This window comes from Falco biarmicus, chromosome 1 (genome assembly GCF_023638135.1).
Source record: "Falco biarmicus isolate bFalBia1 chromosome 1, bFalBia1.pri, whole genome shotgun sequence".
Classification (NCBI taxonomy): Eukaryota; Metazoa; Chordata; class Aves; order Falconiformes; family Falconidae; genus Falco; species Falco biarmicus.
In genome coordinates, this window is record NC_079288.1 from 12,774,143 (window position 1) to 12,795,281 (window position 21,139).

The 21,139-nt window shown below is 53.2% G+C and overlaps 1 protein-coding gene across 3 annotated transcripts in view; it reads left to right on the forward strand.

Annotated features, from left to right (window-relative positions):
• The window catches only part of SEPTIN9 (septin 9), a 144,318-nt gene that overhangs the window by 50,462 nt on the left and 72,717 nt on the right, over positions 1–21,139 (forward strand). The window contains exon 1 of one of the 3 annotated variants that reach the window (XM_056360995.1): positions 17,490–17,667. The exons of the other annotated variants lie outside the window; for them this stretch is intronic. Within the exon in view, the coding sequence (XP_056216970.1) occupies positions 17,613–17,667 (55 nt within the window). The 5' untranslated portion in view covers positions 17,490–17,612. Of the gene's footprint in view, positions 1–17,489; positions 17,668–21,139 lie in introns of those variants that run through there. 3 annotated transcript variants of the gene reach the window in all.

The window sequence follows — 21,139 nt, forward strand, 5'->3', positions numbered from 1 at the left end:
TGGGGCTTGGAGTGACAAGGCTGGAGCTGCCACTCAGGAAACGCTCACCAGGAGGGCTCCTGTTTAAGTCAGCGTTCACTGACATCAGCATAGAGGCAAAGCAGGCAACCTTGCGAGCAGATGAGCTGTTGGGCCAGGAAGAGGTGGTCTTCAGCACCTAAGATATTTACCATTTCTTTTCCCTCTCTCATTCTTCACTCCATTCAAGGAGAACTGATCAAACCCTACTTCAGTTGCCTAAAAAGAGCTGGTTGACATCTGTATTGACAGCTGATCTCCAGGGAAGAGGGCCCTGGTGGAGAATGGGGAGCTGTTGGTTGGTTGTGTTTTGAAGTGGGGTTTTTTTTTCAGAAAATGTAGAAAATTCCCAGTGGGTGGAGAGGGAAAGTGAAGTGAACTATGGAAACTGTGTGTCTCATGCTCTCTGCTGAAACACACCCTGGGGAAGGCATATCCTCCATAGGAGGAACAGCGGTGTTGGCCACAAACCAGGAAACCCTTCCTTCCCCGGTACAGCAGGAGCTAAGTGATGTAGGCATCGTTTCCATCCAGAAAAGCTGGTCCTGGTTCCTCTTCTTGTACCTCTTCAGCCCTTGGGACACCCACTGGAGTGGTGCAGGTTGCGCTCCAGTGTGTGCTCCCCTTTGCTCATCTGTTTTTTCCAGAAGACTGGTGTTACTGGCGGTGCTGGGCTCTGTGTTTGGGCTGTTCACTGGCTGTGCTGTGAGAGCATGGGGGACATTGCCAGATCATGAGTAATGCTCTCGTGCTGGCTGAGCAACGTGGTTTGGTTGCCCGCTCCCAGCCTGGCTCCAAAATGATATGGCAAGAGGTGTCATGGCATTGGTCTTTGCTTGGCGCAGATAGGCACCTAGGGCTGCACGGGAGCCAGGCTGCTAAAACGGGCCTCTTATCTCATAGCCGATCCCCAGATTGGTTAAGACCCACCTCTGGCACCCTCTGCTCCTGTTGCTGCCCCACAGCCCCCTCGCTGTCTCCAGGCAGCTCACAGAGGGGGCCCTTTGTCTGCAGCTGGAGAGGAAACTTAATCTTGCCCTGTACAAAGGCAAGAAGGTGACAGCTGGTGGCACAGGGGACCAAGGGGTGGAGGAAGGGCATGTGCAGCAGCGGGCGATGCAGAGGTGGTTTAGTCTCAGGGGCTGAAGGGCCGTGAGGCAGCTGCCAGGCTGGGTGCTGCAGACCTGGGGGAAGGCAAGTGGAGAGGGTTTGGAGAAAAGGACCTGCGAGGCAGAAGCAGGGTACTGGGAGGGCTTTGCAGCAGCAGGGGGGGAGCTCGGTCTGAGCTCTTCCTTTCTTGGCTTGATGCCTTCCTCCTCCTCCTCTCGCTGCTATGGCGTTTCCTCCTGCAGGCCAGCAGAGACCCGGACCCCACTCCATCTCTGGTAAAGCTCAGGCTTGCCTGCTGGCGCAGGCTTTGCCCGTCGGCCAGACCCCGTGCACAGCAAAGGGGGGTGTGCTTGGCTGCTGGTTTCCTGCAGGGTGATGCAGACCCCTCTGTGAATCTGAACAGGCAGGCAGCACGCCCCCCGGCTTTCTGCATTGAAAGAATTCATCATACAGTACTAAGTAGCCATTGAAACCAAGTAACTTACTCCTTTTCTTTGATAAAATCCTTCTTGTAGAAGGCTGCGTGTTGTCTTGGCGGCTGCCAGTGCCCTGTTTCTGGTGGGAGCCCCTCTGTGCCCCCGCAGCACTGCAGAATAGAAATCCAGTTTTGTGTCGGACGTACGGTTCAAAGGCACCTTGGCTGTGCTCAAGACATTCTGCTGACAGATTTTCCCATGAAATAAGAAGTGCTAGCTGTTGACATACAAATGTATCTGAAGTGTAAGCTTTTACTGTCAAATTTCACTGCTGCTGGCTTAAAACGCAGAGGCCGTTTAGGGGGCAGAGGTTGTCTGAACTTTAGCAGAAGTTTGTGTTGTGTTTTGAGTTGAAATTTAGGTTACTGCTGCTCCAGCTACAATACCTGCTTACCTTCAGGAGCTGACCCTGGTCCCAAGCTGGGAAGGACCAGCAGAAGCAGGACTGTTCCCTAATTGCCTCTGGCAATCTGGGAGAAGCTGCTTGAGTTAATCGACCTGTCTCTCACACTTCCTTCTCTGTAAACAGTAAATAGGAATTGCATTAACCCATCCCATGTAGGTCAGCAGTGTCAGGATGTATAGTGCGTGGTGATGCATGTGAGGATGACTAAGAAGGCGCACGAGGCTCGGAGGCATCGTCTCCACCCACAGCCCGGGTACCTCTGCTGCTCCCACCTCTGCCTGCCCAAGGTCCTCAGCTCCCAGTGACTGTCACATGTTCCCCTGCAATTGCTTTAGATCTTGGCTCCCAGGTCCCTGACCTGCCTCTTCATCACCTTTCGGATGGTTTAAGCATTTTTCTTTTCTTTAGGAAAATGAATAAACATCAAGGCCTGCCAATATCTCTAAAGCTGCTTTCTGAGGCAGACTGCTGCTCACAGATGAAACTTTTTAAAGCAGATATGTCAGATCCAACATCAAAGTAACCCATCAAAAATATCCCCTTCATAGCCCTCTCATTCATATTGCATGGACTTAAACAATAAAGCCAGGCTGGTTTTCAGTCCTTTTCCTGTCTTGGAAAAGAAACTGATTTAGGAAAAAAAAAAACCCAAACCACAACAACAAACAAAACAAAAAACCCAAACCCGGTGTTCTCCAGCAGAGAGGCAGAATTTGCTCTGCAGGGAGCTGGTCTCTCTCAGGAAGCACTGGAAGTGGCCGTTTCGATTTAATACCTTGCTCATCAGCTGTATCTGTTGTGCACAGGAACATCTTATGTTGCAAGGACTTTGCTCTTTTCCATGAAATAGGAAGTTGCCCTTTTAGGATTAAGAGGTAAGGGCAGTTTCTCGGCTGACGTGGGCCGGCTGACGTGGGCCATCAGAGCTCCACCAACTCCAGCAGCTGGAAGTGTATTCCCTCTCAGTCCTGCTGCGCTTGGCATTTTCCTAGGGTTATATAAACATCCTGCTTTATAGATGGGGCTGGGACATGCAATCTGCAAACTGCTGACAGTCCCTTGCAACATGCAGAGCTGCACCAGAGGCTTGGGCAGCCCCGTGACATCGGGGAGGGATTGGAGCCACCTCGGGCAGAGCAAAGCCATTGGGAACCCACTGCAGGGCATGCTGTGGCTGCGGGTCAGCCCAGTGCCTGCCGCTGCTGAAGCTGTTGGGAGCCAGTTCAGGCACAGCAAGAGGCTCAGGCCAGCAGGGCTGGGCTACCTGCACAGCAAAGGTCATCCGCAGGAGTTCTGTCTTGCTTGTGTGGCCCCACCTGAAGTCTCTCACCTCCTTGTGTCTTCCGAATCCCCTCCTGCAGATGTGACTTTCCATCAGTTTGGGATGCTGCAGGAGCTGGACCCACACACCCACTGCGCTACGATCAGGCTTTTCTCTCTAGGAAGGCGTAGGAGTTGAGGTTTATCTCCGTGCTGGCAGGCAAAGGAGGATGCCACACCTCTGGGAGCTTCTGGGGGCTGGGTGGAGCGGGGAAGTTGAGAAGCAGGACGTGGACTTTGAGGAGCTGCATTTCATGGGCTTGCCTTGAAGCCAGGGCACTTTGAGATTTCCACGGGCCCAGGGGAAGGAGAGTAGCAATAAATCTGGGTCATAAATAACAGCCCCTTGCCCTTCTAGTGATTTCTGTCACTGTGCTTTTTTGACAACAAATGAAGTAACAGCCTGTAGTCCATGGGGGCTTTTCTTGGCTCTGAAGCTGAGAAAGTGCTTGCTCTAAGCCAGCTTGGCTGCAAGGAGCTCCCAGCTCTGGGTGTGAGGGTCAGAGGGGAAAGGAAGCAAAAGCACAGATAGCACATCGTAGGGATCTTTCATTGCCTCAAAACTGAGCTCTGGGAAGCTTGATGGGTGTCGCTGTGGCTGCTCCTGTGGGACCTTCCAGTGCTGCAGCTCCAGGAGAGCTGCACGCCTCCTTCAGGAGAAGACCTAAGGGAAATGCAGACCAAGTACAACCTGTAAATGCCTAACAGATCTAATTCCTGGGACAGGAAAGTCATCCTAGGGTGACTGGTGTGGGATGGGGGAGACCTTGCAATAGAAGATAGACAGACATCCAGTCTCTCTTTGGATGTGGCTGAAAGATAGTTATCGTCATGTAAAAGATCAGGAGTGGTAATGAGATGCAAAGAGATCCTTGTCTCTGGGGTGGGAAACTTTTCAGGAAGCCCCAGACAGTGTGGAGCATCTAGAGCTGTGTCTTTGCTTGGGATGTTTCTCCCTGGAAGATGCCCAGTTCATCCTCCCCTAACCATCCTGCTGCTGCCTAACGTAAACTCCAGCCAGACCTTTCCAGGCAAACCCCTGGCTGAGCCTCGGTGTGGAGAGGCTGTGGCTGTTTTTTGAGGAGGGGGTTATTTTGCTTTATTCCTTTGTCAGCCTTCCTTGAGTTTTGTCAGCTCTTCTCTCTATCAGCTAGAAGTTTGCCAGATGTAGAAGGAAAGCACTATGTCCGAAATGCTTTTTTAATGTGTTATTCAGGAAAATAAGGAGAATTGTTTAATAATACAGCTCTGCCTCTGAGTAACGTGCATCACCAGGGGTGTGCGGAGGGAGACTGCCTGGTTCTCAGGGCAGGGTAGGTTGTCTTCACATTCTCAACTCTGCAGATGCTCAACATTTCTGGCATGCGAGAACTGGGCTGGACTATTTGCCTTCTTTAGTGCCTGGAAGCAATCCAGCCTGCCAGTTCCTGCAAAGCTCATCCTGTGGTTTAGTGGATAATACTGATCCTTGTTCAACTCCCACGCTTTTGTGCCTTGCAAATGGGTAGGGAAAGCTTTGCAGAGCTTGTACTGTGCTGGGATCCCAGTTCATCCCTGGGGAAGGCAGCATGAATATTCATTATGCTGTGGAGTGCTTGCTCCATAGTTTTAATAAAATGTTTATTATTACACAGGAATGACCATGAAAATCATGGCAGGTTGTAGCTGGTCGGCATGTGTAAATGATGTAAAGTGGCAGCAATAGCTGAGGAGGAAGGGTTGTTTCTTTGAACTCAGTGAAGTGTCTTCACAAGTGCACTTACAGGAGTCTGACTTCTGCTGACATTGTCTTCTTCCCTGCCAGGACGAGTGTTTGGTGTCTATGTTCTCATGCAGTTGTGAGGCTGACTGTACTCAACGCATGGTTGACTGAGCTCAGGGACCAGGAGCTACGCAAACCTGCGTTTTCTCAAGCAATTAGCAAAGCTGCTGAGCGATGCAAATCAAAGTGACAGCCAAATCAAGACCAATCCATTAGAGATGAGCATGCAGGCTTTGTTCCGGGACTGCGCCAACATGACTAAAAGTGAATCCAAGTGTCCCAAACCTACGTTATCCTCAGCAGGCCAAGGACAATCTGATGCTGTTGCCGCTGTGTTATCTCAGCTAATGAGCAGCTTGGCACGGTTGGTGAGGCTGTTCCTTGTCCACAGAGCAGAGCTGGGACAGTGTCCCTGAGAGGTGCAGAGGGGACATGGTGCAGGAGGGTCTCGGTGAACCAGAAGTGCCACTGGCTTTCGGTGCTAGGCTGTAGGCTGTCCCCAGCCTGTCTGCCCTGAGGGACAGCGGGGCGCAGCTCTGTCCCCTGAGAGGGTGGAGAAATGGGTCTTCCGTGTCTGAGAGTTTGTTTCAGATGGGCCTCATCAAAGCTGCGAAACACTGAAGCTTTTAGCCACATCTGCGCGACACCGCTGGCCTCCACCCGTGTAGTTACCTCTGATGAAGACAGGGTGGAGGTTTCATCGAAGAGCAGGACAGCACAGAACAGAGTGGAGTTTGCAGTGAGCCCTGCCATTCTGCCTGCGCTCCCGCCTCACCTAAATCTGTGGATATAGAGAAGATAGATGAGGTGAGCAAATTTTGGTATGAATGTGGCTGGCAGCAGACACAGATCATGGATTAAACATGTGCATTGCAAGAAAGGGGCTTTCTTGAGGCAGACAGAGAGGCCTGCTGTTGCCTGCGGCCCTATTCATCTCCAGCTCTGATGCTAACATCATTATCAATGTGTTTATATGAAGCTTGGCTGCAAAATGGCTCATCATCCTCCAGTTTTTTCAAGCGAGTCTGTAGCTTTACTAAATACTCCTTTTATTGTGCTGCCAGGGGCTCTCCCAGAGGCCAGTGAAGGAGGTGGCCAGTTTGGCCACAGTGATATCTGGACCGGAGGTTCAATTCCTGTGTGTCTTAAACCTGTCTGCAGACTGGCAAGTGCCAGGCAGGCACCTCTTTCTCCAAGTAATTGACCTGCTTGCGTGCAAATCGGCCTCTAGCTGCTTCCACCGTGCCTGGCTCGCTGGAGCTGCAGGTGAGCATGCCCCTGCCATTAGCTTGCAGACCTCACTGAGTGCCCGGGCTGTGCTGGCGATGAGGACGGGGACAGCCCAGCCCCACTTCTGCATCGGGTCACCATCCCTGGGGCTCTGAGAAAGCACCGAGCGCTGCTGGGGGCCATTGGCAGTTCTCTGCCGTGTATGAAACAGCTGTCCGCCCTGCAGCTGGCAGGCAGCGCTCTGCCAAGTCACAAGCGACCGTTGTGGAGAAGACTTCTTTGGAAACCACGTAGAGAAGCGGAGCCGGCGCTGCCGATGAGATGCGTGGCAGGGGATGTGCAGCCTGCGGCGGGGGCTGGAGCTGGGCAGCTGCGTGTGCTGGCGGAGCGATTAAGGGCCCTTCTGGTCCGAGGGTGTTGCTGACGTGTGGAGACGCGTGTTTCTGCAGAGGAGTGCTCCCCAGGGACCGGGCACTGGCTGGAGGCAGCAAGGCAGTTTTATTTGACTCTCAGGAATGTCGTCTGGTCGTTAAACCAACCAGACTGGGGGTACTGTGTGCAGGGGGATTTTTCCAGAGGCGGGAGGGGAAGGAAGGTATGTAAAGACAGAGCTCAGGTCTGGCCGTTTATTCCCTTGTGTTAATGTAAACATGGCTGTGTTGGTCTGCCCTGTGATTACTTGTCTGGGAATAACAATATCCCTTGAGCTTATAGACACTGCCAGTCCCTGCTGAACGAGACAGGCTGATGCTTAATGCACTCAGCGCTTTCCTCTTGTCATTCCTTTATAAGGAAAAACGGTTCAGATTTTGTTTCTACCTTATTTTAACTTCTCCTAAACAAGGGCAGTTTAATTCTGTTGGTGGAACATCTAGTCCAGCACTCCCTGACCTGCTGTGGTTATTATAGGCACTAGCACTGCAAATTAAGATAAGTATTACCAAATATTCAGCGCAGTGAGACTGAGTTCGCTGGAGAGTGGCACGCACAGTGGGGTGGCGAGAAGCAATAATGGCAAGTGATCACTTCTCGTTGTGTGTGGCTTGGTGTGATGGCAGTGGTCACATCTCATCGGAAGGGGAATTTGCCCTGTTCCCCTTTCCCTGCTGGGCTTGGCTGCAGGGGTCAGGTGCGAACAGAGGATGGGCTCAGTGTGGGGAGAGATAACCCAGCCCTGCCTGTCACTGCGAGGGAGCGGGTCCAGCTCTGCTCATTCAGGACACTTGGACTCTGTTGTCCTCACCTAGAAACAAAAGCATCAGAGCTAATTGCCTGGCAGCCTGCAGCAAGATGCTTTGTGCAACTGCCCCCGGGCAAGGGCCGAGTGCCACAGCTGATGGCAACACAGTTGCTGCTGAAGTGTCTCTGAGTTTTGCCCTATTCCAGGACCCCTAACCTCGGCCCATCTTCAGGGTTTTACTGTCCTGTTTGTTGGGGGATTGCCAGCAGGGAGTTTCTCTCCCCCTCATGCTGCTTGCTGGAGATCTCCTCTCCTGCCTGGCTTGGTGCCACCTCTCTCCGTGGCTGGTGCTCTGCCCTGGCGCGCTCGTGCGCCTCTTTCCCATTTAGGGCAAACGCTGGATGGCCCTTGCTTTTGGCCTGCTTGCAGCATATCTCCCGACTGATTATTATATTTTTTTCTTTTTTGGGGGGTATTCTTTTGTTTCTAGAGGCTGAAAACCCCAGCGTCCCCCAGCCACATGTGCTGGCTGTGGCTCCTGCCGAGAGATGGCTCTTGGAAAGCTTCACTGGGGCAGGCGTGGATGGGGGGAAGCCTGAGTGTCATCCTGCTCTCGATGAGGCATGGTGTTGACAGTCTCTTCTAGCAAACAGGGTGAGCCTGAGGGTGGCGGTGACAGCATCAGGTCCCTCCTTCGGTAATGATTTAATCTCAGCAGAAACAAGTGCCCTGCAGCAGGGAGCCTGCAGGCACAGCGCGAGCAAGACCTGGGGCAGGCAGAAGTGGCTGAGCATGTGAAAGGGAGAGAAAGTCAAAAGAAATTCCTCTAAAATCTTATACACTAAATCAGATTGATTTTTTTTTTTTAATCCAGATTTTTAAATCAACTGTGCAACTCTGCATCTGTAGAAAAGGCTGAGTCTGTGCTAGCAGCACTCACTGGCTATCTGAGAGACATAGAGGGGAGCCAAGGCTGGTGTGCTGGTGGAGACCTGGTTGGGGGGGGGGGGGGGGTGTTGTGGTCCCCTTGGCCCTGTCTGTTTTTTCCAGCAGGAGAGGCGACTGGAGTCTGAGCACCCAGGCTGCCTCTTGTGTTTGGGGTAGACCCTTTGAACACAGAGCTCGGGGTTGCTGCTTTAGTGCTGCCTAGCGCAGCTCAGCTAGCTGGGACCCTGGAGCCCGCCTGGTCATGCTGGGATCTGGTTAGTGGGGCATTACCTGAGCTGTGTCTTTTGTGTAAGTCTGAAAGGGTTGTAATAAACTTTTTGAGAGGACAATGTAATGAGATGTAAAAGCCAAGGCAGACCCTGCCCTCCCTGAAGGCAGCTGGTCCCACCTCGGATCCAGGCTGTCCCATCTCTTTCCCATTTGCACTCCTTGAGCCCAGGAGTTTAACAGCGCTGATCTTGCCTGATTTTATGTATGTGCCTGTGTCGGACCTGCAAAGTACTCCCGGGCAGCGGCAGTGCAGGCAGTGGAGCTGAGGGCATGGTGCCCCTGGCCAGACCATCACAGGGCGATGCCAGGGGCACCCACATGCCCATCCACATGGAAACAGGCGCACACAGCCCATGGATTTTGGCAGCGATGCCTGTCCACTCGGGTACCCTTCCCATCCCTGCGTGGTGGAGCTGGAGCAAAGGGAAGCGGCTGGCGGTGCTCAGTGCTGCTCGGATGCTGACCACCACACCTCAGCATCCCTGCTGGTGGTTTTACTGGCATTTGCCAAAGCCTTTAAAAGGAAAGGAAAACTCTGTTCATTCTTCCTCTCCTTCCTTTCCTCCTGCCCTTGTGTCCTTGTCCCGCTGTGCGGTGAGCTCCCGCGCTGTGTCCATGCTGCCCGGAGGAAGCCGAGTGGGTGTGGGGCTGCGGCTCCATCTGGGAATTGTTCTTATCAAACTGGTTTATGTCAAAAAGGAATAATAATAATAAAACCTTTGATGGTAAGCAGGGAGATCAGGAGGTACAGCTGCTCTCGAGGCCTGACCTGCAGCTTGTGGCACTTCCTGAGCCTTTACAGAGAGTTTTAGGGTCTTTGTGCTGCAGCAGATTTTGTTGCATGCCTGAAATATCTCAGAGGAGCAGGGAGAAACAGCGGGGGGCTGGCGCAGGGAGCGCGAGCTGCTAGAAACAGCTCTCTGAGAAGCAGGGGAGAAGTATAAGAAAAGCAAGTTTCCTGCCATGAGCTGGTATATTTATGACTGGAAAGTTTTGAGTTGAAAAGGTCGAAAGCAGGCAGCTGAGAGAGCGGCAGAGGCAGTGGCTGTAAAAGCCGCTCACGCCCTGCTCTGCAGCAGGGATTGGAGGGTCCCGTGGGGGCCGGGTACCCCAGTGTGATGGAAGAGGGACAGTGACACTGGAGGGGTGAAAGGCAGTGCCCAAGGTAGCTGGGATGTGTGTGGAGAGGTGGGATGGAGTGGGATTTGCACCCATGGGGCTGCCATGGGGGTGGGCTCGGCATAGGGAGCTCACGCTGTGCCTGCCTCCTCCCCTTGTGCGGGGATGGAGTTTCCAGCCCTGCCTTGGACACCACGTGAAAATGAGACATGCACATCTGGAAGAGGAGTGCATGCGTGTAGCACTGCCAGTTTATTTATTCTTGCAAATTCTCCCTAATTAGGGACTGCTGGGAACTTTGCAGCAATGGAAACGGCCTCTTTCCGAGGGGTTCAATGTTCTGGCTGACCCTCGCCTCCCCTTTTCTCCCCTGCAACTACCATAAGACTGCATGTGGTGCAAACGGCAGGGAGGACTTCCCTGCCTCGAGGTCCAGGCACTGCAGTTTCTTCTGGAGTCAGCTGCACCCTCAGCTGCACGGGAAGGCTTTGCAATGGAAACGTGCTGTGCCATGTGTGTGTTAAACTCATTAGAGGATGAGCGAGGTTTCTGAAGCCTCTCATTTCTATTAAAACATCTGTGCTGTCACACAGCACTGGTTTTTATGCCTGTTTGGTCTTAATTTTAAAATGCAGTAATTAATGATTACATTTTTAAAAAAATAATTAAGATAATTAAGTCAGTTTCCTGCTTGGATCCTAAATGGCACCTCCCAGTTTCTTAGGAAAGTCTGACCTGAAACTAAAAGAGATGAACAAGGGCACGAGACCGAGTTTGTTTTAACTGCGTGAGGTTCAGGCAGATGCAGTTCCTGATCCTCTTTCCATTTCCTTCCCCTGCAAGCGTTCCCCGCCGTTCAATCAACACCAGGGAGCTGCGCTTCGCTTCCCTTCCCAGGCACGGGGGCTGCCAGCCTGCTCCGCGCTGCGGTGGGGACCCCCCGGCTCCCCAGCCCTCCTGGGACCACCGGGGCGCTGGGTGTGCGCTTGGCTGGTGCTGGGGCCATGCGCCTGGGCCAGGCTCAGCGTTTCCCTTTCCAGGCTCTCGCACGCACAATAGCCGGAATCGCTGGCTCGGCATGAGATGCATCAAGCTGGGCTCCGACACTGGTGTGAGGTTGGTGGGGCCTGCAGTGAGCTTGGCCCATGCATACAGTCCAAATTACCTGTTGGAGTTGACGAGGCTTGGAGTGCATAGGAAGGTCTTCGTTGAGGGGCAGAGCTGTGCCCCCACAGCCCAGCCACGTGCCACTGGATCCGAGCACAGTGGGTGCTAACCAGCGGCATCCTTCCTGCTGGCAGGCGCTGGGACCAGGTGCCTGGTTTGAATCCCACCTTAGCACTGGTGGAAACCCAGGGTGACTTCATCGGTCCCCACAGAGGCAGGGGAGGTGTTGGGGACCGTTAAAAATTTGCAAATGTGAGCCACGGGAAAGACTCGGCTCTTCAGATTAGCAGGTGAAAGGATGGATGCTGGTTTTCTGCTTGCCCTGCTCGGTGTAACCACGTGATGTGTTCCCTTGTCCTGTTTGAGAGCAAGCTGGTACCTGCTCTGCATGCTGGCTTGGTGGAGTTAAACCTAAGACAAAGTTAAGCCTTGGCCCCCACTGCTGCGTCTCCGCTGGAGGTAGGGGAGAAGCAGCTGTGGGGACCTTGTGCCTGTGGTTGTTCCTCCGCTTGCCCAGTGCTGATGGGGCCTCTCAGCGCCAGGGGTGTCCCAGAACACCAAGTCTGCAGTTTTCCCTGTTTGTGCAGTGGATGCCTGAGAAGCTGTAGGCTCAGGGACCGTCTCCTTCCCCATGTCACATTGGGTTTCCAACGAAGAGCCATGCCCCACCTTGAAACCCTTTTTGCTTTTTGCCCTCTTGATTTCACAGCAGTCCCTTCATATCTCCCATCACTAGCTGTTAAAATCTTCTCATTTCTAGCTCTTATTGACCTGTTTATACCACAACCATGTTTGGGGTTTGATTGGGGCTTTCTTTTTGTTCCCTTGGCAGCAGTGGTGTTTGCCCTCAGCAGCTCTCCCCTGTGGCGCATCGACATGTGATGCTTCTAGCAGTCTCATCCCCTCTCCACCTTCAGTTCTGCTGGCTATCACTCATGCTGGGTAGCCAGGATGACTCAAGATGGAGCACTGGTGATTTCTGCTTTGCTGCTCAAAGTATCTTGCTTACCACATTCTAGGAGCGCTCTTGCTGTGACTGCATGGCGTTGGCGGCTCATGGTCATGCTGGGACCCACTGGTGCCGTGAGGTCCTGCGCATTGATGGAAAGACTTTATTAAAAGCCCTTTAGGTACCGATCTTCCGTTGTTCTTCCAGATTTTATCCTATTTCTGTTATCCAGTCTTCACGGTTACCTGACCTTTTCTGTGCACAGGGGCTGCATAGCTCTGTGGCACTAAGGGATGAGATCTGGCCACATCTCCTTTGTCAACAAAATCAGTTAATGATCCAGAAATCTCAAATCAGCAAACCTATTATGAATTTTTTAGACTTTTCCCATGATCTTAGTTTCCTTGCAAAGGAAGAAGTATGACTAGCACTAAAGTGTGACCGTTCTCACTGTGTTTCCTACTCATTGGGAAGCAGGAAGAGCCTGAAGTCTTGGGAAAGAGCCTTTTTTCATGACAGTTCCTGCGTAATCAGCAGGACTGGATTCATGCCGTCATTGACATGAAAGCATGGGTGGAGATGATGGGAACTGCGTCTCTGGTTTTGCTTCCAGAATCCCCCCCGTTCCCAGCCAGTGACACTGGCACTTCCCGAGGAGCTGGGGGCTGGATTCGACACTGCTCACCACTGCAGCCAGGTCTGGTCTTATTACTTGCCAGCTCCCTATTTCTGAGTGATGTCTGCTATGTGCCTCAGTTTCCCCACCTGTAATACGGAGATCATTGCACTTCTTCCTGGTGGATCTGGAAGCAGAAATGTTTTCTGGGCACAAGAACTCAGAAAGCACAGGGAGCAGAGGAGCAGAAGGGAAAGTCATTGCAAGAGTCTGTTTTTTGGCTTAGGAAGAAGAGATGTGACTCACCATCCCTTCGCCTTTCAAATCTGCCTTGTCTGGGTTATTATACGTCTGTTTCTACGTGCTCCCCTGCACTGGTGCTGCCCATCTGACAGCAGCCAGTGGATGGTGCAGCCAGTGCTGCCCTGTACATTGGCTCGAAGCGATGCCGTGGGGGTGCTGGACCACCATGGATGCTGGGAGTTGGTGTTGTGTGGTGCAAGAGCCTCCACCCACACACTGTGCTTACCCAGAAGGGCTGGGAAGGATGTTTCATCTGTGATCATCAACCAGAAAAGATATTTGGACTCTCAACAGAAACATTAGGTGGTTAATAGCAATATTTGTCTGCCTCTACATAGTACTTTTGGTCACCAAGTCTCAAAGCATTTTATAGATGAGGCCAGAATCAATAAACAGGTTTGTTTTCTAATTAAAATAGGAGGAGAGAAGGGAAGGTGCTGTGGATTAATTACCTGCTTTTGTGTATGAGAGAATTTAAGATTCAGGTAGCCACAATGACTCATGCCACCTATTCTAACTGAGCCTGACGCTCATGACTGCAGCAGATTGTGAGAGCGATAAGAGCTGCATGGGTTCAGAAAAACCTTGACTTGTGGGAGGAGGAAAATCTGCCTGAAAGACTGCATTCTTAGCAGCTTGCAAGGAAACTGTGCAGTGCTGGTTAAAATGTGCGTGGATAGGAAAGTCCCTTTTCTGCCTTGGCCTATCTTGGCAAAGGATCTTCTAATGCTGGCAGCTACCATCTCCTTGGGTTTTTTGTCTCTTACATTTTTCTTCTCCTTGAAGTGACTTTCTAGGTCTGCTCTGCATCGTGGTCCCCCTGCGCCTATGTCAGGGCAGAGGCAGTGGCCAGCACTGGCTGCTTCTGGAGGAGATTGTGCTGTGATCTGGAGAAGCCCTTCAAGGTCCATCACTGCCTGGAGTGCAGGAGAACCCAGGGATAAGGTACAAGGGGACACGAGTCAAGGTTTCTTGCAGCTGCCAGCTATCATGGTATCAAGCTAGTTTTAGCTTGGTATCTGTAACTAAGTGATCAGCAGATTTTACAGACTGTGCCTTTTTGGGGTCAGGAAACCACTTCTACGCCAACAAAACAACTTTGCAAGAAGTTTATTGCTCATCTGGAGAGCAGAATGATGGCGAAGAGAAAAGGACTGGGCAGTCAGTGCCCTCTGTTAGTAAGGAAATAAGAAATATTTCCATTGTAATGCAATACAGCAAGTAAAGCCATTGGCTTAAAACCCTCCTGCAGCCGGTGATTTGCAGAAGAGGGATTGTCCCTTGGGCAGCAGTTGCTGTGTGAAGTATCCCAAAGTTCTCAGCTGACCAGGAGCTCGAGTACTCTGATACGATAGTCAGTGAGACCCTTGGTTATGTGAGCAGGGGGAGGAGTAAGCAGCAGAAGAGATGTGATCTGCTCCCTTTCTTTTGAAAAGTGAGTTTGCACTCTTTATTAAAATAAAAATAAAAATCCAGTGACAAACACTTGTGAAATGTTGGGAGAAAGGAGCAGAAAAGCCAGATAAGGGACTAAGGGACTGAAGAAAATACCTGACACTAAGGACAGAAGGAGCAGAACCTGATTAATTTATCAAAGGGAATGCAGGTGATGTGATCAGTGTGGGAGATCTTTCATCATCAGGAGAAGGCTCAGGGTCCTTAATCTCCTCGATCTACCAGACAGGGCAAAGCAGGGCCTGTGCCGAAATTTGTTGGGATGAGCAGCACGGCACATGCTTGTGCTATGCTGATGGGGAGCCCTGGAAATAAATTCCAGGGGAGGTGGTGAATTTTCCATCCCTCTGGGGTGGGTGCTTAGCTTCCCAGGGCTGCCCCCTTTCTGGAAGAAGTATTTAGCTAAACACGAGGTTTTGGGTTCAGCATGCAGGTAGAAAACCAGATGAAATGGTGTTTAGTTGTGATGAGCAGACGGGACAAGTCAATTATTTTTTTGGTCTCTGGCTGTTGCGAAGCCATGCCTGTGACCATGGCTAAGTCAGATAAAGGTGCAAGAAAGTCTCCAGGAGAGAGAAGGATGGGCCTGTCTCCCGAAGGAAAGCTTGCTCCTCCTCTACTAGCAGGCGCTTGGGTTATGTGCTGTGGAGTGAGTTGTTTACATACCTTCCTGCTTTAACTATTTACTATTAGAGCTCTGGATATTCTTGTTATTCTTCGGCTGCTGTAATTTTCCATCTTCCTCTCCCCCTCTCCGTGTGTTAGGTGCACATGGGTGCAATATTAACCAGCTGGTTTTAATGAAAATGAACTCCTACTTACAGTCCGGATATTTTATTTCACACTTCTTGGGGCTCTCCTCTAGGCCTGTTGGTTTGCTAAACCTTTATTAGATCCAGGATGATAACGTCTTTGCTTAGGGGAATGCAGAGTGACCCAGGGAACTGGGACTAAACAAAACTGCCTCAAGCTCTTCTGCTGCTTTGAGCTTCTTCACCAGCTTCATGAGACTGGCGGGTGTCATTGTGACACTCACTACTCATAATCCATGAAACAATAGGGGTTTTTTTCTAGTGGTTTACTTCTTCTTGCCTCCAGCTGACCTCAGAAACAGTCTCCATCACAGTGCCACACCGATGCCTGTGTGACCTAGTTCAGGGGGTGCCACCAGCTCCAGGCAGTGGGTCTGACGCTGAATCTTATGGGGTTTGCAAGGGGGGAGACTCTGAACATCAAAAAATGTGCTCAGTCCTTCCCCAGGTGACCTTACTGCTTTTTCAAAATCTTTTTTATAGTATTGATTTTTGGTTTGTCTTGCTTAGTTGATTTTATCCCCTTTAAGCCCATTCTACAACCTGGGGCTGACAGCCTCCTGGGGAGTCATGGTGCTTAAGGGCCTTGGCAAAAGGCTGGTCTAGGTCCTGCTGCCCCAGCAACAGAGCCATCGACAGATTTTAATGAAATAGCTCTTTTTCTTGTTCAGTAACCAAGGTTAACTATTGACAGCTACGTTTCTACCTGCTTGAAATGGATTGTGGATGTGACCTGCATATGAGCAGCTGAGAAGAGAAAAATAAAGCCGCTTTCTTTCGAAAATCAATGCCCTGGGTGTGGGCCAGCCGGCACGGGATGCTGCATGATGTGGCAGCCACCGCCGCCTGCAGAGCATGCAGAGCCGCTGGTCCATGCTCGGTCCTGTCCTGCTCTAAGGCACCAGCGTTCGGGTAGCGGGGCTGCTGGGGAGGTGCGCAGCAGGGGCTTTAGGGACCATGTATGGCACAGGGAGGCATTTACATTTCCATATTGTGATTGCACGGAGATGCAGAGCCTGTTCTTCTCTGCACTGTTGTGGTATGTTGGTTTCTGACATCGCTATGAGTGCAAGAAACGAGAGCGCTGTGCGCTGCTGCCTGTGAAAGGGGAGGAAAACCACCGTGTCTGTCCGAGTACCAGCTTCTATTGTCAAGGTGTGTTCTCAGGACTTTTAAGCTGTTCTCTTCTCAACTTTTAAAGCAATGCCTTACCTTGGGTTAAAACTGCAAGCTATTAACAGCATGGAAAACGTGGAACTTCTTGAGTCTGGGAAATTGGTGCTGTTGGTTTCATTTTCTGGTTCACATACACTCTTGGGGAGTCTGTGGTGTTTGCAGACTTTGGAAGTGTAAAATTAAAAGTGTGACATAATTGATGAAGCACGTATTTTCTGCAGGAACATATGGTAACAGTACTACTGTTTTGCATAATTTTTCTTTATGGTTCACCCAAAGTGGACTCTAACCCCAGCCCATTAATTCTTCTTTTCCTGTTGATGTGCCTGGACACATTTCAGTGGGTATCATCACTTTTAAATGATGCTACTAAAACACAGGGTGGGGAGGATAAAAAGAGGGTCAGGAGGGCAGGATCTGAATCAACATGGGAAGGGAGAAACATCAGATAATGAGTGGAGAGCTGCACAAACCGGGAGGGTGTGAGAGGTGGAGGGAAGGCAGCAGGGCGCTCGAGGGGGCTGGTGTCAATGCCCAGAGGCTGGAGAGGAGATGTCTGGCCAGAGAGGAGCCAGCTGCAGCACCCTGATGCCTGGCGCAGGGGTGTCCGGTTCAGAGGTGCCTGGTGCAGGGATGCTGGGCCCAGAGGTGCCTGGCTGTGTGCTCGCTTCGAGGCAGGTTTTGCAGCCCCTTCTGCTGCTCTGGCCGTGATCTTCCAGAGCTGGCTGCAGAAGTGGCTTGGCTGGGGTAGTGCTGCGTTAGCGCTGCTAGCTAGTGCTCCGGTTTGATTTTCAGAAATTATAAAAATAGAGGAGGGCGGCCGAGTGGCTCCTTCCCAAAGAAGGGCAAGCTGAAAAGGGAATGGGTTACCGGTGCTGGCAACATCAGTGCCCTAACCCACCCGGTGGGGCTGGTTCTGTGGGGCAGCCGAGGGTCGTTACCTCTCCCACGGGCTTCGTGCCCGGTGCGTGTCCCCGGGATGCGGGGGGCGGGATGCGGGACAAGCTCCAGCGTGGACGACGCGCCCCCCCCCGCCCGGCGCTGCGCGGAGGGGCCGGCGCGGCGGCGGGGGCGGCGGTGACGGGCGTGGGGAGCAGCCAGTGCGCGGCGAGGGGGCCGGGCTGGGCCGGGCTGGGCCGCGCTGGGCCGGGCCGGGGCCATGGCAGGCTGCCCGCGGGCGCGGGGGCCGGCCGCAGCCTCTCGCCCTCCGCCATTCATTCGGCCGCAGGCGGCGGCTGCGCGCACCCGCCCGCCCGCGCCCCGCAGAGCCGGGGGGCAGTGCCCCGCGCCCCGCCATGGCCGACCCGGCCGTCAACGCGCACCTGGAGGGCATCATCTCCGACTTCGAAGGTGGGTGGCCCGGGGCTGCGGGTGCTGCTGGTTCGGGGTTGAACCGGGGAGAAGCGGGAGAAGTTGGTGCGGGCCGGGCTGGGCAGCGCGCGGCTCGTCTGCGCCCCTGGCAGGCACCGCGCAGCGCTGGGGGGGCGCGGCGGAACGGGACTGAGTCCCCCCCCCGCCCCCGCCTGCCCCTCGTTGCTGCCCTGCCGTGCCGGGGGAACCGAGCCGAGCCCTGCCGTGCCGTACGGGGGGAGCCGAGCCCAGCCCTGCCGTGCCGTGCCGGGCGGAGCGCCGTGCCCGCATCTCCCGGCGTCTGCCCGGGCCGGGGCTCCCGTGCCTTTTGTTCGGAGCGGTCGCGCCCGGCTGTTATCTGCCACGGCAGGATCTCACGGGCTGTTTTCCCTTCCCTGCCCTTCCCCAAGTTGGCTTGTGCTGCTTAGAGCTGAACACGCGCCTGACAAGACTGAAGGTCCCCGGACACCCCGGCCCCGCTGTTGGCCCCCGACTGCGGATGCGAGCGCAGCCCTGGGGGGGGGTGTCGCGCACCCCGGTCCCTGACGTGCCCGCAGCGGGACCCGCCGGCCCCAGGAGCCGCTGCCGTTGCCCCGTGGCCCAGCCCCAGCTGCCCGATGGCTGCGGGGCTCCCCGGTGCGGTGTCTCCTGGCAGCCCCCTGGGCCCACCGACGGGGATGTCGTCTCCCCCAGCATCTGTGGCGCTTTTCAGGCAAGCAAACAAGCCAGGGGAGAAGCGCGCTGCTGCCAGATGGGTATGAGAGTTAAATACAGGCAGGAGAGGGACGGGGGTTCGTGTCTGAGCAGGCGTTGAGAGATCGGCTCGGGGGAGCTCATCTTCCTAAGCAGAGTTTTGGAAGAGCAGCTCGGGCCCTATGCGCTCTCGTGTCCTGGCAGCGGCCCAAACTGAGCTTCATGCAGCGGTTTCTAGAAACAAAAAAACCCCAACCAAAAAAAAAAAAAAATCCACCCGAGCAATAGCGGAGATGTGGGGGCCGTGGTGAAAGCTTAGCCAGGGGCTGCGCGTGTGGCTGCAGGCTGGGACACGGCAATCCAGCCGTGCCTTCGGGAAGGAGCGGGTGTTTTTCCTGCTGGGTAGCTGAGGAAGCTGAGAGCACCAGGGTTCCTCTTCCAGGTCAGGCAGGAAACGGGTGGCCAGGGCTGGGGTCTCTGCTGCCCTCCTCGTAAGGTTTAGCCACGTTCATGCTCTCTTTTTCCAGCCCCTCAGCTTTCTTCGGCTAAATCTGGGAGCAGAGGGCTTAGCAGGAGGCTGAGGAAGTCATGTCCCTTGGGAAGACTGGGACTAACAAGCGTTGGGACACAGAGAGCGACCCAAATACACCGTTGGTTTGGCATTCGGGGCTCAACGGCGCCTTTGTAACTGTCCTTTGGGGACTCATGAGCTTCCCCACCGCAGGGCTCCAGAGCGCTGATGTAATTATAGCCTTTCCTCTCGCTTGCCCCAATTGCATTTAAATCTCTGAAGAATGAGTAATTCCCTACTTGGATATGATAAAGGCTCTGCTGTGAGCCCCAGGGCTTCTTGTTCGGGCTGTGTGTTCTCCTTGGTGGCACTCAGCTACTTTGCAGTGTTTTTTTGGTTGGTTTTTTTTTTTATTCAGTCCATGGAGCACTTTATAGCTGCTGCCTGTGCAGAGGGAGAGGCTGGGGAAAGCTCTCTGCATCTACAGCCAAAAGGTCTGGCCTTGCCCTTGAGCAGGGATCCAGGCTACTGTTTCACAATTTAATTAGTTTTCTGGGTTGCATAGCAGCTTCCCAAGAACAAGGCAATTAATTTCTAGCCTGTAGGGCAGGAGATGCAGTGTTGGTGTCTGCTGGGTGGGTATCTTGGCCCCAGGCAGCCCGTGGCCAAGCAGGAGAGATCAGCCAAAAATACCATGGACCAGAAACACCAGATCACCCAGCAGCCAGAGCCCTCTTTGTTCTTGCCGGTCACATACTGCCTGCCCTCCCGAATCACCCTGGTTGTTCCAGCCTGCTTTCCTCGTAGCATCTCTGCCAGGCATAGGACCGTAGCATCCCTGCCTGGCATAGGACCAACAGGTTTCTTGTGCCGGCTGGGCTGCAGAAGGCTGGGAGCTGCTGGCTCGGCTGTGGGCTACTGCCAGGGAGCTGCCAGCCGCCGTGAGCCTGAGGGGGCTGCAAGGGCCCTTAGGGAGGGGGAAGGAGTATGGGGTACTCAAGTCCAGTTTAGTTTCCAAATCAAAGCAACGTGAGAGGGAAACACAGCACAGCAGAGCGCGTGTTTCCATGTGCCTGGTGATGTGATGGGGATGGTCGGATCTAGGCAGCAGTATGTGTGTCCGCCTCGGACTGAGCCGGCAGGTCCTGCAAGGAGGGCACTAATCCTGCTTATTTGACTGGCAAGAACTTCCTCGTCTCTAATGGGGGAGGACATTGTTAGGTCTGTGGCTAGCCAGGATTTACAGAGCACAACAGCTCTGTCCCTAGGTTTATAGATTTTGGGAGGTTTTCAGAAGCGTGGCTGGTTCAGCTGCAGTTGCAGCTCACCTCTGCCTTGGAGGGGGCTGTGAGCTGCTCAGCTCCCCCGAGTCTCAGACACAGACGCCTAAGCGTCAGGGAAGGGAACCTGTAGTGGTAAATCAAGCCGGGTGGTGGGATGCTTGTGCAGTGTGTTAATGTTGTGTAAACCCCAAACCATCGTGTTCTTGTTCCAGTTGGGTGATGTGAAGTGTCGACGTCTGTGACGTTTGACTGTGAAGAGGCATGGATGTTGCTGCTCACAGCTTTGGTTGGTTGCAATGGTGACCAAAGATAACTCTGCAACATGATACTTATCATCCTGATAAAGATTTAAAGCACTGTGCACTCTTGATCTACTGCCTGTAGTAAGAGAGAAGAGATCTGCTCTGGCCCCTCATCCCAGTGGGATGTGGCTGCTGCTGAGCAGAGTCCCGGGATAACTGAGGCACATTTTTGCTGGCAGTTGCTGATGGTGAATTGGCTGAGTTGGCAGCAGCGATGCTGAGCACTCCTTGCCTCTGCCAATGCTGTCAGTTAACACCAGATTCATTTCCTTGTAATGTTGAAACACAAAATGTCATAGTGGGTGCAAGCTGCGAGTGAGAGTAAATGCCGCGTGGGGCTGTAAGCGTGTGGAGTGGCAGGGTGGTGCCGAGGGGTTCAGTGTCATGTCTGGAGCTAGAGCCAGCGGGGGGCACAGACTTGCAGCTTCCCTCTGGCAGAAACCACAAGACAGCCTTTGTTGATGGTTCTTCATCCCCGATTCACCTGCTCCCCCCAGCCCAGCTCCCTTGCGTGCTTGCTGGTGGGTGCGCTGTGGTCTGAGCAGTCTGCACTGTGTGGAGCTGGGTGCCGGGGGCAGGGAGCCTGCAGCCCTGCCAGGACACATTGGTGCTGATAGGAAGGCTTCTCTGGGTTTTCTTTCTCTTTATTTTATTTTTTTTTAAGTTCTCCCCACTATTGGACA